General features: G+C 42.1%; 1 protein-coding gene across 1 annotated transcript in view; it reads left to right on the top strand.

Moving 5' to 3' along the window:
• The window catches only part of LOC122555330 (bromodomain and WD repeat-containing protein 1), a 216,212-nt gene that overhangs the window by 139,298 nt on the left and 61,163 nt on the right, over positions 1-15,751 (top strand). Inside the window, exons 25-26 of the mRNA XM_043701209.2 lie at positions 8,380-8,487; positions 10,539-10,663. Of these exons, the coding sequence (XP_043557144.2) occupies positions 8,380-8,487; positions 10,539-10,663 (233 nt within the window). The remainder of the gene's footprint in view (positions 1-8,379; positions 8,488-10,538; positions 10,664-15,751) is intronic.

Genomic DNA, 15,751 nt, shown 5'->3' with positions numbered 1-15,751 from the left:
CAGCTGGTAATCAGAAAAAGGGTATGACTAAAAGGCTGAGTTGACCTGGATACCATTGCAATGCTGCCCTGCAATAACATTTAAGCATTTTTGCTCATCCTAAGTGCAGGCCTGGCAATGCCTGCGGGCACATTGATGCTTGGAACAAGAGGCATTCATGGGGACCAAAGCAGAGGCACAACCTCACCCCCGTCCTGAGAAGCAAAGCGGATTTTCTCATGGGATCGTGAGGAATAGTACCTTCTCTTTCCCAGGCTCCCGTGTAGTTGGGGGACTGAGTGTTAGTTGAATTTATCAGCTTTACTCACCGACCTGAAGCCATCCTTCTAAGCCTCCCGCTCTGGCCTACACAGGGGGTGTCTGAGGTATCTACTGTGTACAGATTAAGAGGATCCCACCCAGGAATGCCAACAAACAATGCATCTACTGACTGGGTGAGTGGGTAACATACAGTCCGATTACTATGCAAATGCGAATATGATTCTTATAAAACAAGTTGTCCTCTAGGCCATATGCTTCAATGGCGGCTGTGGCGCCATAGACTGCGAGTACAGTTGTCAGGCTGTTTGAGGGAACCGTTGTTTGCAGTCACTTAAATGGACCCACTTGCTTTGTCCTTGGACTTTGGCATAGTCGGCGTTCGTAGGAGCACCTGGTTCGGTCCTTTCCACCTGTGTCTGAGCTTGGGGCTGTCCCAGGTTTTGGTCAGCACAAGCTCTCCTATCTGTAGGGTGGGAAGTTCGTTCAGATCGTTTGAATCCTGGTTCACTGCTTGTGGTGGTGATCGAAAGGCGTTCCTGACCTGTGAATGAAGGAACTTTAGAGACGAGGTTAGCTGAGAAAGAATGCCTGCATTTCCTCTCACATAATATTTAGATCTATGCAGGTGGGTGGGTTTGTGTCTGCATCCCAAGGGGTCCAACTGGGTCTGTCGTAGATTATCTCAGCAGCCGACAGCCCAGTGGTCGAGTGTGGGGTAATCCTCATGTGATACATGGGCCAAAGGCAAGACCTTCAACCAGGCTTATTTCATGTGTTAGCTTAGTCAAGGTCTCCTGACACAGAGTGCGAACACCCATGTGTCTTCCATATCTGCTTTGCTGAATCAGGGGCGTCCCCCTGTAAATGCTGCACCATGACAACGTCTTGAATGCCGTTTTGTTTATGAAGCAGATTTTCACTTGGATGCCTGCCAGTTAATAGTGGACACGATTGAATTGCGAGCCCTTGCCGCCTCCATGGAGGCTTGGTCAGCTCTGGCATGCCATGGCTGACACCTGTATTGTCCGAGAGATGGGCAGCATATTTGAGTATGGCCAATTGTTTGGGGAGGAGAATCGCTTTAAGGAGATTTTGGGCATACACTGTGTTGTGAATAGGGGTGCCTGAAGAGGTCAGGAATCTTCACTGGGACCGAAGCTGGCCAAAGTCGTGGGCCACCCCATACGTGTATCGTGAATCTGTGTAGAGATTGACCGTTTTCCCTGTGGCTGGGACACAGGCTTATGTCAGCGTGAAGAGTTCTGTTTTCTGAGTGGAAACTGGGGGGTTGAGAGAGGCTGCTTCTAATGTGTCCCTGAGGGTTACGATTGCATATTGTGAAAGAGGCACTCCCAAGGGTGATATTGATGAATTGCCATCTACAAAGTGGGTTAAATCCGATGTGGGCAATGGAGTGTCTGAGAGGTCTGGTCAGGGGGTTGTCAAGGAGTGGTTGTGCAAAAGGCAGTCATGGGGTTGCTCAGGAAGCTCATTTGGAGGGACACTGAGGAAAGTCGCCTGGTTAATGATCGAGCAGTAGGAGAAGGTCATGAGGGGGTTGTTAATGGCCGCGTCGAGCCTGTGTAAGGTGTTGGGTTTGGTGGGAAGTCAGGAGGGCTACAATTGCGGGTGATGAATAGACGGTCAAGGGTTTCTGGAGGGTTATATTAGACACGGCTGTCACAAGGGAATAGATAGCCAGCAGAATTTGAGAACAAAGTGGAAAGCCTGTGGCGACAAGGTCAAGGCAAATTGAGTAATAGGCTACTGGCCTCTTGCGAGCTGCATAGGTCTGGGCTAAAACAGCGGTCTGCTAGGATACTGGCATAGAGCTGGAGTGTCTGTCACACAGTGACCTTCCGAGGATTAGAGCACTGGCCTGGGATGTTTTTAATTAATTGAAAGCTGACTTCTGGGCTTCCACTTCGGTGAAAGTCCTTGAGGGCGTATGAGAGGCTAAAAGGGTTAGCTACTTGGTAAGTAACATAACATTGGGGAGCTTATGCCGGCAGTAGTTCACCAAACCTAAATAAGCACGCATTTGCTCATGGGTGAAGGGATTGCTAGGATGGACACGTTGCACTCCAGGGTCAACTACCATTCTGAAACGTTGAGCAATGTCCTGGAATGTAACTTGGCGCTGGGCGTGCTGAATCTTGTTGGATGGTATAACTTATCCCAAGAGTGGTGGTGTTTAGGAGATGGTTGGTATCTGCAATGTTAGCAGATTCTGAGGGGCTAGCTAGGAGAAAGTCATCCACGTACTGAACGACTGTGGAACCGTCAGCTGCCGGTGCAGTACCTGGGAGAATAAAGTGGGCGAATGGGCAGATCCCTGGGGCAAGTGCGTCCATGGGTACTGCTGACCCTTAAAGGTGAAAGTAAACTAATACTGAGATTCCGCTGCCAGGGGGAGAGGAAAGAAGGCATGCTGCAGGTCATCTATGGTGAAAACACAGGTGCTGGCAGAGATATTGCTGAGAATAGTTGCAGGGTTCAGCACGACCAGGTGTAGAGGCTGCCTATCCTGTCCAGTTGACCACTAAGGTGCATAGAGCTGGGTGAGAGCCCAAACCTGTATTGGCGAGCACAGGAGGTTTCAAGTGTTGAGGCAATGGCGTCAGTATCAATCATGAAGGGGATTTCTTTACCCAAAACAATTAAGCGGATTACTGGTTCATACTTTGGGTCTTTAGTGAGGGCAGGATAAATCAGAAGGGAGGTTAATCAGGCTGGGAAGGGGATGGCCCACCACTGGGTCGAGGGCGACTGTAGTAGTTGCAGAAAGGGGATGGAGGGTGTAAGGGGAATAATGAAAAGGTGCACTGGAGGAGCCATTCAGGTGAATGGCACATGTGTGGTCATATCCATTGACCCACCCTGGGAACAATGGTGGGGTTCCATCGGGTGGTATCTAAGGGCGTCAGGACCTGCAACAGGGACATTAGAATGAATCTTTGTGAGGGGCCATGCGTCGCTGTATCATTTTATGCTTGGAACGTAGCCTGTTTTGGGTCTTCAGGACTATGCCAATAATAAGTGAGCGCCCTTCTCATTTGTGGACGGGTGTTATCTGGCCAATCCATATTGTTGTTCTAATAGCAGTAGCTACACCCTCCAGGATACATTGTAGCAGTAGGGCATTCAACTGGGGTGAGGGATTTCCTGCATTATAAGCGTGTCCCCTGCGTAAGTGGAGTATGTGGAGCAAAACCAATCCTAAAAGTCTGAACCGGCAGCCTCCTGCTTTGGGCAGCTCCAGTACCCTAGTTACATCTACAGGTGGTTGCAGGGTTCTCTGGAGAGCACCCTAATCGTTTGGATTTGGTCCCTGGGGAACGGCTCTGGAAAAGGCCTACCAATCGTTGTAACTCCCTGACTGGGTTTTCCACCTAAAACCCTCACTTGGGGTCAAAGTCTTGCAGCACAGACTGAAGAGGCCCTGAGGTGTGTGTTGGATTTCCAGGAGGTGTAGTGGCCTCTTCCGCTGCACCAGGGTTTGGGTTAGGCACTGTCCAGGTAGGGAATTGTCTCTGTTTGCATTTATGGGCAGCGTTGCTGTTTCTGTTTCGGTTAGGCAGGCTGGGGTAAGCTGTTCCATCTGCGACCTTTCTGGGCCAGTCCTTGCTGTCGAGGTCATATTAGTGGGGCCTGTCACGTTTGCTACCACTGTCTGTGTTGGAGTTATAGGACAATGTACCCTGTTCTCTGTGAGTCTGAAAAAGTGTTTAATTGCATCCTGATAGCGATTGGGTCAGCGACGCTTTCAGGAGCTTGATTCTGGTCAGAAAGTGGAGGCTCAGAACTTTGCTGTTGCCGAGGGATAGAGTGCGGGGGGACAGGTGGCACTGAAGGATACGGTGGGGGGGGGTGGTTGTGGGCTGGTAGGTTGAGGTGGTATTGTCATGTCGCTAGCAGGGATAGTCAGGTGCAGCAACCAATGTGGGGGCACAGGCTAGCTGGGATTTGCCAATCCTCCTGCTCATCAATGTCCTCAATTTGGAACAACATCAGCAGACCAGACATGTCTGGAGGTGCCTCCGTTTTGCACTCGGCCGGTAGCTGGGTTTGGCATTTTAATCCTAGATCGTTAGTCTGTCGAATGGTTCTTAGCTTTTCTTGGTTTCTTGTATTTAGATCATAGTCTTTGCGCTGAGTCTTCAACAGTCGCCAAGGCTTAGGGTCACCCTCGTTATCACATAATCTAATTGCTCTCTGGCACGTGTTGCTCTACTTAGATTTGTCTTTTAATTCCTCAGCTGCTTTTCGCTATGCAGTTATTCAAGTTTTCCACTGAGTGCCCATATTGCGCTTCCAGGTTGCCTCTTCAGCCTTTAAACATTTCCCTATGTCCCACGTCCCTCCTAGTGGCCAGATTTGATTGCCCAGTTTCTTATTTAAGCATCCTGAGAGATTTCCTGAGTCGTTCCTTATTCTTAGGATCATCCCGGCATAATCGATACAAAGGGGTTACAGCTCCTGACTTAGCTAACGCTTGCCCCGTGTTGTTATATTCGTTTCTCTAGCTGACTTCTATGCAATTGTAATGGTAGCCTCTGCACCCACTTCAGATTCCTGACCATCGCGTGGGGGATTTCCCTGCTTAACAACTGGTCCAAGGCAAGGTGCTGAGACAGACACAGTGACTCCGCTTTACTTGGTGTGTGTATCCCAGGGCTCTGAACTCCCGGATTCCTAGGGTACTCTAACTCTGATTTAACCCTAGTTTGTGCAAAGTGACTCATTGGTGTGCGAGTTACTTCAAAGATTCTGTCACCACCGAGTCCCAGGAGATGGTAGAGAGCGAGAGATCAAAGTGAAGCTTACCTTATCGGCCCATCTGTCTCACGCAACCAACACTGAGGATTGCTTAGTCAGTCTGCCTGGCAGCTCTGTGTATGTTGGAATCTCACCGCTACGACCATATGTTAGGTTCTTTGCCCGAGGTTTCGCACACGATGTGCAATTCGCAAACACCAACTTCTGCAAGCAGTTCAAATTTATTAAAGCTTGTACAAGAGCGCAAGGTGGCCTTTGTGTGGAGCCACAGAAAATGGGGGAGATACTAAATGAATATTTTGCATCAGTATTTACTGTGGAAAAGGATATGGAAGATATAAACAATAGGAAAATAGATGGTGACATCTTGCAAAATGTCCAGATTACAGAGGAGGAAGTGCTGGAGTTCTTGAAACGGTTAAAGGTGGATAAATCCCCAGGACCTGATCAGGTGTACCCGAGAACTCTGAGAAGCTAGAGGAATGATTGCTGGGTCTCTTGCTGAGATGTTTGCATCTCAGGTGAGGTGCCGGAAGACTGGAGGTTGGCAAACGTGGTGTAAAGAGGGCAGTAAAGACAAGCCAGAAAACTATAGACCGGTGAGCCTGACCTCTGGTGGGCAGGTTGTTGGAGGGAATCCTGAGGGACAGGATGTAGATGCATTTGGAAAGGCAAGGACTGATTAGAGATAGTCAACATGGCTTTGTGTATGGTAAATCTATGTCTCACAAACTTGATTGAGTTTTTTGAAGAAGTAACAAAGAGGATTGATGAGGGCAGAGCAATAGATGTGATTTATATGGACTTCAGTAAGGTGTTCGAAAAGATTCCCCATAGGAGACTGATGAGCAAGGTAAGATCTCATGGAATACAGGGAGAACTAGCCATTTGGATACAGGACTGGCTCAAAGGTAGAAGACAGTGGTGGTGGACGGTTGTTTTTCAGACTGGAGGCCTGTGACCAGTGGAGTGCCACAAGGATCGGTGCTGGGTCCTCTACTTTTTGTCATTTACATAAATGATTTGGATGCGAGCATAAGAGGTACAGTTAGTAAGTTTGCAGATGACACCAAAATTGGAGGTATAGTGGACAGCGAAGAGGGTTACCTCAGATTACAACAGGATCTGGACCAGATGGGCCAATGGTTTGAGAAGTGGCAGATGGAGTTTAATTCAGATAAATGCGAGGTGCTGCATTTTGGGAAAGCAAATCTTAGCTGGACTTGTACACTTAATGGTAAGGTCCTAGGGAGTGTTGCTGAACAAAGAGACCTTGGAGTGCAGGTGCATAGCTCCTTGAAAGTGGAGTTGCAGGTAGATAGGATAGTGAAGAAGGCGTTTGGTATGCTTTCCTTTATTGGTCAGAGTATTGAGTACAGGAGTTGGGAGGTCATGTTGCGGCTGTACAGGGCATTGGTTAGGCCACTGTTGGAATATTGTGTGCAATTCTGGTCTCCTTCCTATTGGAAAGATGTTGTGAAACTTGAAAGGGTTCATAAAAGATTTACAAGGATGTTGCCAGGGTTGGAGGATTTGAGCTATAGGGAGAGGCTGAACAGGTTGGGGCTGTTTTACCTGAAGCGTCGGAGGCTGAGGAGTGACCTTATAGAGGTTTACAAAATTGAGGGGCATGGATAGGATAAATAGACAAAGTCTTTTCCCTGGGGTCGGGGAGTCCAGAACTAGAGGGCATAGGTTTAGGGTGAGAAGGGAAAGATATAAAAGAGACCTAAGGGCAACTTTTTCACGCAGAGGGTGGTATGTGTATGGAATGAGCTGCCAGAGGAAGTGGTGGAGGCTGGTACAATTGCAACATTTAAGAGACATTTGGATGGGTATATGAATAGGAAGGGTTTGGAGGGATATGGGCCAGGTGCTGGCAGGTGGAACTAGATTGGGTTGGGATATCTGGTCGGCATGGACGGGTTGGACGGAAGGGTCTGTTTCCATGCTGTACATCTCTATGACTCTAGGTGACCCCTCTGATACTCTTTGCAGGTGTGCAAAGTTGAATCAGAAGAGACCACCCCTGAACAAAGAAAACACACCCTCTTGATACAGATCAGTTGGTAATGCTCACCAAGACTCTGGCCACTCCACCTCCATTATCACGTTACCCTACGTACAGTGGTAGGCTGAGATCATCCTTGGAGATAATGCAACTGTAAATGCCCTAATTCTGGGAACTGTTATGCAGACAATTTCCTGACAATGTAGGTGTGATATGTTCTAGCTTCGGGGAGGCCCTGCAAATGAGTTCTGGCTCCGCTACTTCCCCAGGCAAGGTAAGTGTGATAGGTTTCAACATCAAGGAAGATCACACAAGCGAACCTCATTGGCTGGGGGATGACTAGGAAAGTATTTCTGAATGGAAGATGCTAAATGTAGGATTTGAGCTATAGGGAGAGGCTGAACAGGTTGGGGCTGTAATGGAAAATGACTGTCTAAATGGAGTTGGAGTCATCCGCATTTCTGCATGACTGTCAACCTCACCCACTTCCAGAATGTTCAGTCATTGAAGATTAACCATTTAACGTTATATTAATGTCTAGAGAGATTCCAATTTAATCGTTTAACTTTACTCTGCAATCCTTACTACTTTGGTTATAATTTTTTAAAGCTTTCCATCAAAATGGAAATTTAACATTGTTCCAAATTATACTCCGTTTGCCACTTCTTTGTCAATCTATCTATGTTTGCAATGGCCTCATGTCCACTTTTCAACCCACTTTCCAACTTAGCTGTGTCATGAACAAATTTGTCCGCCATGTTTTCAGTCCTTTGATTCAAACATTTGTATAAATTGTAAGCAGTTGAAGTCCCAGCACAGTCCCTTTGGCACACTACTTGTTATATCTTACCATCCTGAAAAAGATCCAGTTATGTCTACTTTCTGCTTCCTGTTAGCCACCCAAATATCTTTCCATGTGAATATGTAACAGTCTCTGCCATGAGCTTTTCCATGATAGTCTTTGAAGATTAATATTAAGTTTCCCTTTATCCACAATGTGTTAGTTCCTCAGAGAGCTACAATAGAGTGATCAAGTATGATTTCCCTTTCACAAATTAATAACTCAAATTATCTTGAACAAGTGCACTGCTGCAAAGCTTTTTAGTTCTACCATTTTCTCTATAACATATGTTAACCTCACTGGCTTGATACTTCTTGCTTCCAGTCTCCCTCACTTTTTAAACATTTGGTAATCGTGCTTACTCCTGTTGGAAATGCAGATATTAATCATTCAGTGACACTTAAAGGTTATTCGCTTTGGACTATTGCTTTTTATACTTATACAAAATTACAGTTGTTTTTGAGCTGAAAAGAATTTGTTTCAACAGGTTGTCTACTTTAGGCAAGGCCATGAAGCCTATGTAGAAGCTGTCAAAAAGGCAAAAATATACACCATTAGCTTACGCAAGCAGCCGTGGCATAAACTGGAAATTAGGGTAAGATTGATTCATGAATTTACAAACTGATCTTTGATCTTTGACTTCAAGAATTTATAAAGCTTGAATGTGAGCAACTTAATTTCAGCAATTTCAGTTGTTAAATTCACAATTAGTGATACTGTGCACACGCAACTATGTTGTGTTAGTGTTAAACAAATCTGTTTTGTTTTAAAACCTATCAATAAATGCTGATATTTCATTATTGCTACATCAGGGTGACATTTCAAGGACTACAATTGTATGTATTGTTTTCTTTAAATTTAAAGGTTTTTGGTTTAATTTTCATCACTGAAGATACCAACTAGGCACACTACCATGGATGGTGGTAGTTATTCTGCCTATGTTACTTTTCTTGTCTGAGGGTCAATCTGTACCAGGAAGCTTCCATTTCACTCCCTAATGTTGCTTTTAACTATGTTGAAAGGTGTGAGATATGTGTGCTAATTTTTTTGAGTTTAGATTTCAAACTGGTGTATTATGGATATTGGTTACTTTTGTGAAGGGCTTAAAGCAAACGTCAGGAATTGTGGCCTAATCCAGATTGCATCATAGAGCAAATGTCTTCAAATGCTGTAGGATGTTAAGGGAAGATTTATTCGTATTGCGAAGTTTCCAACAGGAGTATTGAAGGCGTTAGCTTCCTTTTAGTTTAGAAGTTAAAAATCACAATGCTAGGTTCTAGTCCTATAGGTTTATTTGGAAGCACGAGCTTTCAGAGCGCTGGTCCTTCATCCGGTAGCTGTGGAACAGGATCATAAGACACAGAATTCATAGCAAAATTTAAGTGTCATGCAACTGAAACAATATATTGAACAAACCTAGATTGCTATTAAGTCTTTCATCTATTAGCTAGTGCTAATGCTTCCAAATAAATCTGTAGGACTATAAGCTAGTGTGGTGATTTTTAACTTTGTCCACCCCAATCAAACACCGGCACCTCCATTTCTTGGTTTATAAGGGCTTATGTCTGGAACATGGATTCTCCTGCTCCTCGGATGCTGCCTGACCTGCTATGCTTTTCCAGTACCACACTTGACTCTGATCTCCAGCATCTGCAGTCCTCGCTTTCTCCTTTGAAGAATTAAGAATTGATTTTAGTTTAGAAAACCCAGAAATGGAAAGCTTGGAGGAAATGTAATGGGGTCAGAACCCAACATAATTCTTTCATAAGAAAAGAGTGTAGGATAGTACAGAGAAAAACAAAGTTACCTTGGTCTAAAGGTTTAGCTTGGAAATTTTGTGTTTGGTTTCAAATTAGCAAAATATTGGAAAAATTACTGAGGAAGCTTAAACTTTTGTGCATATTCTTGTAAGAAGACTTCATAATTCATTGTAGAGAATTGGAAAGAAGCAGTTAGGTTGAACCTAAAGATTTGATATAGAAGAATTTGAATCGTTTCGAAGAGATGGTATTGTGGGATAGTTAATACTTCATTTTAAGATCTTTAAAACTCTGTCGAAGTAGCTTGATTTGGTTTATTTTCTTTTCCTTTGGTGTGGTAAACTTCTGTATTGTTAAAGAAAATCTTCAATATTATGTGTCAGTGTTTCAGTGAATGGCCACTTTTTTTTTAAAAAAAAGCATGATATATCAAGCCAGATTTTATTCTGGGAGCTGACTTGTGCATTATACTGTTTTAGTGACAGTGTGCTGGGTAATGGTCACCAGTAGGAACAATTTATTTTTTTCCTCTCTTCCTCTTCCACCTTCAAATGTTGAAGTTGCAAGCTATGCAAAGAATGGAAAAAAAAAGCCTATGTTTATCCATCAGAACATTAAAATAAATCATCATTTACATTCCACTTGCTCTGATACTTCACTATATTTGTTCAATGAATAAACTGCTAAATCTGAAAGTTTGTTTCAGTTTACTAATGGTAGATGTGTTTGTATAAAGTTAGCAGATTACTAACCAGGTAAAGTAACATTTGGATAGTGAGTATTGACTAGGTTTTAAATGTTTCAGTGACTTTCTACGGTCAGGCATTACTCTGAACTTCCTAGAACTCAATTTTTTTTAACTTTAGTTTAATTTTGTTTCCAACAGGATCAAGAATTTTTAAAAATTGTTGGACTAAAATATGAAGTTGGCCCTCCTACACTGTGTTGTCTCAAACTTGCCTTCATAGATCAGGACACAGGCAAAATTGTGGATAAGTCGTTTTCTCTGAAGTACGTTCAGTGTGCTCAATATTTTTAGTTAAGAATATTTTAGTTAAATAAATGTATTACCTTGATTTTAAAACAGTTGTTGCTTAGTATAGACATATGGGCTGAATGGCCTCCTCTTAGGCTGTAACTTTTCCATGGTTTTATTAAAGAACATGTCTAGAAATTTACTTAAGAGCATTAATCCTCAAAGATGTAGAATTTTCCTTCCAGTTTTGTTTTGACTATTGGTTTCCTTTAATATGCACCATACATACGTTGAAGAAGTTGTGCCAGTTCAACGTCTTCCGATGCTGCTTCAAAAGGAAAACTGAAAACAGCAATTACTGTTGTACATTTAAATCTATATATATGAAATATCGAAACTCAAGAATAAGAGTAGGTCATTTAGTTCTCAATTTTGTTATGCCATAAAGTCATAGGTGATGTCTGATCGTGCTCAACGTCCCTGCCATTGTCCACCGTCCCCTTGAGAATTTTCAAACTTGTAACAGCTACAGAAAGCATCAACAATATGTAAAGCATTATCAGCCAGAATTAATCAAACAGCAACTAAACTTTGAGTAGTGATGATTCCTTTAAATGGCAACAATTGTCTTTGTGGAATGGGAAATTCATATTGCTTAAAGTATTTTCAGTTAAGAGAGGTTCTCATCTGGAGCATTGAGTTCTAAAATGGCAGTGTTGGATTCAGATCTGCATTCAATATGTCTGTCTAATCTGTGCTTTAGACAGAAGCCAATTTGTTTAACAAGATGTGTCTGGATCTCTTTGGGTCAAGAGCATGCACTTATTTCTGTTAACTCTATTTTGGAACCCTAAGGCACTCAAAAGAAGATAGGAACTAGAGGAGGCCCTGCTGATTCTATACCACAATGTATATGTTAGACCACTTTATTCAATGCTTAATTATATACAGAAAGCAAACACAAAAAAGGAAAATAATACAAGAAAATTGACAGAAAAAGTACCAAGTTATGAGAATTCACTATTTTAGAAGTAACTTTTCAGTGCCAGAGAGGTTTTTCTGTGTATTAAAATTAATCACTTCATGAGTGAATGCATAATGTGATCATGAGAGAGGTTGGCCAAGACTACGACTTGAATGTTCAAAGATACATGCTAGGAAAAGGTGGGAAGATAGTTCTAATTAAGGAGGATGTCTGTATGATTGCCTCAATTATGGAGATCAGGTTATGGAGTCAATTGGGTAGAGGTCAGAAATAGTAAAGCTAGGTTGTCAATTGTGGAAGTGATTCGTAGTACCCTGACAGCAATCACAATACAGGAAAAGATGTATGGGAAGAATAAAAGAGGTTTTGAAGACATGGCAACAATAACAAGTGATTTTAAACTACCTATTGTTTGGATGAATCAGAATGGCAAAGGTTGCCTGAATAACAAGTTTATAGTTTGTTTTCAGGAGCAATGTATTCTAAAGGCAAGCAGATGACAAGCTTAGTAAATTTGGTAATGTGCATTGACCCAAAACATAATTTGGTAGTAGTGATCATAAACAGTTGAATTTTGCACTCAGTTTCAGGGAGAGAAGGGTGCTTTAAATTCATATAATTAGAACAGCATGAAGACAGACTGGCCAGTGATAGGATAGTTCAGGTAGAGGTACAGTGAAAGACATTTAAGGAGATTGCTGAACACTCAGGAAACATGCATTCCAGTGCGAAAGAGTGATCCTAAGGGAAGGATGCATGATCTGTGGCTAATTAAGAGAGTTTAAAATAGCATCAAACTGAAAATAAATAGCAAACATTCAGCAAAGATGAGCGGTATGTCAAACGATTGGCTATAATAGAACGGCAAAAAAGTCCAAAATATTAATGAGGGATAAATCAGAATTCAAGAAGCTAGCTAAAAATATCAAAGCAATGAAAGTTTCTACAAATTTTCAGAAAGGAAAGGAATGAGTAGGGTGAATATTGATACTCTAGAGAGCTAGTCTGGAGAATTAATGGAATATGGTATCTTCACTGTAGCGAATACAATAGCATCCTAGAAATAATTGTGAATCAATAATCTAAAATGATGCAAAAAAACTTAAAACAATTTCCCTTGTGATTGTTAGGCCACTGAGAAATTAAATAGAACTGAAAGCTGACCAGTCTGCTAGTCCTGTTGTACTCCAAACTCCCGTGTTAAAAGAATCGGCTACTGAGTCAGTAAATGCACTCCTTTTAATTTTCCAAAATCCTAATGTTTCTGGAAAGCTCCCATCCTTCCTTAAATAAGGAGACCAAAACTGAATGCGGTAACTGAAATGTTTTTGTTTTCTTTGGGGAATGTGGGCATTGCTGGCTGGTCAGATATTTATTGCCTATCCCCAGTTGCCCTTGAGAAGATGGTGGTAAGCTACAACTTACAAAGCTCATATCCATGTGCTATTGATTGACCCACAATGCAATTAAGGAGTGAATTCCAGGCTTTTTATCCAGTTACAGCGAAGGGACGCTGATATATTTTCAAGTCAGGATGGTGAGTGGCTTGGAGGGGAAACTTGTCGATGGTGGTGTTCTAATATATCTGCTGGTCTGGTCCTTCTAGATTGAAGTAGTTGTGGGTTTGGAAGGTGCTGTCAAAGTATCTTTGGTGAACTTCTGCAGTGATTCTTATAGATAGAACACTGCTGATACCGAATGTCTATGGTTAAAGGTGTTGGTGTTTGTGGATGTGATTACAATTGAGAGTACTTTATCCTGGATGGTGTCAAATTTAATGAATGTTGTTGGAACTGCTCTCAACCAGACAAGTGGGGTGTATTTTATCACATTCCTGACAGTGCGTTATAGGTGGTGAGCAGGCTTTGGGGAGTGAGGAGGTATTATTCGCTGCAATATTCCTAACCTCTTGCCTGCTCTTGTTATGGTGATTCCAGTTGAGTTTCTGATCAATGATGATCTTCAGGATATTGTTGGGGGATTCAATGATAGTAATGCCATTAAATGTCAATGGGTAGTGGTTAGATTATCTCTTATTGGAGATGGTCTTTGCCTGGCATTTCTGTGGGTTGTATGTTACCTTTTACTTGTCAGCCCAAAGACTTGTATTTGAATATGGACTGCTTCAGTATCTGATGAGTTGTGATGGTGGTGAACATTGTGCAATTGTCAGCGAGCATCCCCACTTCTGATCTTGTGATGGCAGCAAGGTTATTGTTGAAGCAACTAAAAATGGTTAGGCCTAGGACTCTACTCTGAAGAATTCCTGCAGAGATGTCCTGGAACTGAGGTGACTGATCTCCAACAGCCACAGCCATCTTAATTTGTGCTAAGAATGACTCCAAGCAGAGGAGAGTTTGCCCCCAAATACCCATTGATTCCAGTTTTGCTAGAGCTCCTTGATGCTGCGTTCTGTCAAATGCAGCTTTGATGTCAAAGTTTGTCACTCTTCCCTCATCTCTGGAATTCAGCACTTTTGTCCATGTTTGAACGAAGACTCTAATGAGGTCAGGAGTTGAGTGGCCCTGGTAGAACATAAACTGGGCGTCACTGAGCTGGTTATTACTAAGCAGATGCTGCTTGGTAGCACTGTTGATGGTATCTTCCATCACTTTACTGATGATCATGAATAGACTAACAGGATGGTAATTAGCCAGATTGGATTCATCCTGTTTTTGTGACCAGGGGGCTACCTGGGCAAGTTTCCTTATTGTTGCATAGATGCCAGTATTGTTCCTGAGATGTGGACTCACCAATGCCCTATGTAACTAAAGCATGACTTTTGAGACTTATACACCAGGATACTTAGATCCCTCTACATCTCAGATTTCAGTAGTCGTTCTTCATTTAAATAATACTCTGCTTTTCCATTCTTTGTGCCAAAGTTAACAACCTCATATTTTCCCACCTTATTCTCCAGATTCTGGTCAACTTACTCAACCTAACTAAGGAGGTTCATTTATTAGATTTCTGCCTTGAATGAGGAAAGGCTGGACAGGTTGATCCTGTGTCCATGGAGGTTTGAGAAGAATGAGGTGACCTTACTGAAACACACAAGATCCTTGGGAAACTTGATAGTTTGAATGCTAAACGGATGTTCCCCTTGTGGGAGATACGAGGATAAAAATATAAAAAGTTTTATAAAAATAAAAATTATCCGATTTATTATGAAGATGAGAATTTATTTTCTCTTAAAGGGTTGCAAATCTTTGGAACTCTTGCCAGAGGGTGACAGTGGTATGGTCGATGAATCTTTTTAAGGCCAAGATTGGTAGATTCTTGATTAATAAGGCAGTCCTGGAATAGTAGGAATGGCAGGAATATAGTGTCGAGCCATGATTGTATTGAGTAGCAGAGCAAGCTAGAGGACTGAGTGCCATTTTCCTGTTCATATGTATGCTCAGAATTCACTTAAACTTAAATGGCCAGAGTTTAACTTGAATTTTTACTTGAGTATTTCTTGACTTGCCGGTGATTCAGCACTGCAACTTGATTCCCTTCATATGTGTCCATGCTTTAGTGACATACCAGTGTACTAAACTTTGTCGAGAACTAGGGGAAATCACCCAATAACTATTTGATTTTGGTGTTTAAGTGAACATACAACTGTTTTCAAAGTCAGTATATGATTTATTCTGTAGTAACAGTAAATATTGCTCGTCTCTTCAATCCTGCCACAAAATCTAGATCGTTGGTTTAGTGCAGAGGTGGGGAACCTTTTCATGTTGGAAGGCCACATTATGTTAGTTGTAATCTAATAAGGCCACGTCCAAGAAACTTCAATGATATATTCTTCAAAATTCACATTATTTTGTAAAAATCTAACTACTATGTACTAACTAAAAAAAAAAGTTAATTCTAAAGTTAACTAACCTTTTAATGACTTTGTTGTGACTGCTTTTTGTAGGTAAGCGTTTGAATATTTGGTTGCAGCATGGAGGTCTGCAGTTTTAGCCCTTATGACTTACCAATTTTTTAATTGTGGCGGTCAGTCTGTGAGGATTATTTCATTTAATTTTCTTTTACTCTCTGGTATTTTAAATACATTCATTTTAAGATTAAAATAAAAATAATCAAGGACAAAAAAACATATTAATAAAAACTAAAAGATTTGTTCTGCAAAATTTGGATTCATTCA

The sequence above is a fragment of the Chiloscyllium plagiosum genome, unplaced genomic scaffold (assembly GCF_037043375.1).
Source record: "Chiloscyllium plagiosum isolate Xiang-an unplaced genomic scaffold, Cpla_swu_hap1 HiC_scaffold_12, whole genome shotgun sequence".
Lineage (NCBI taxonomy): Eukaryota > Metazoa > Chordata > Chondrichthyes > Orectolobiformes > Hemiscylliidae > Chiloscyllium > Chiloscyllium plagiosum.
The sequence above is the reverse complement of the archived record's forward strand: the minus strand, read 5'-3'. Positions and strand labels throughout refer to the sequence as shown.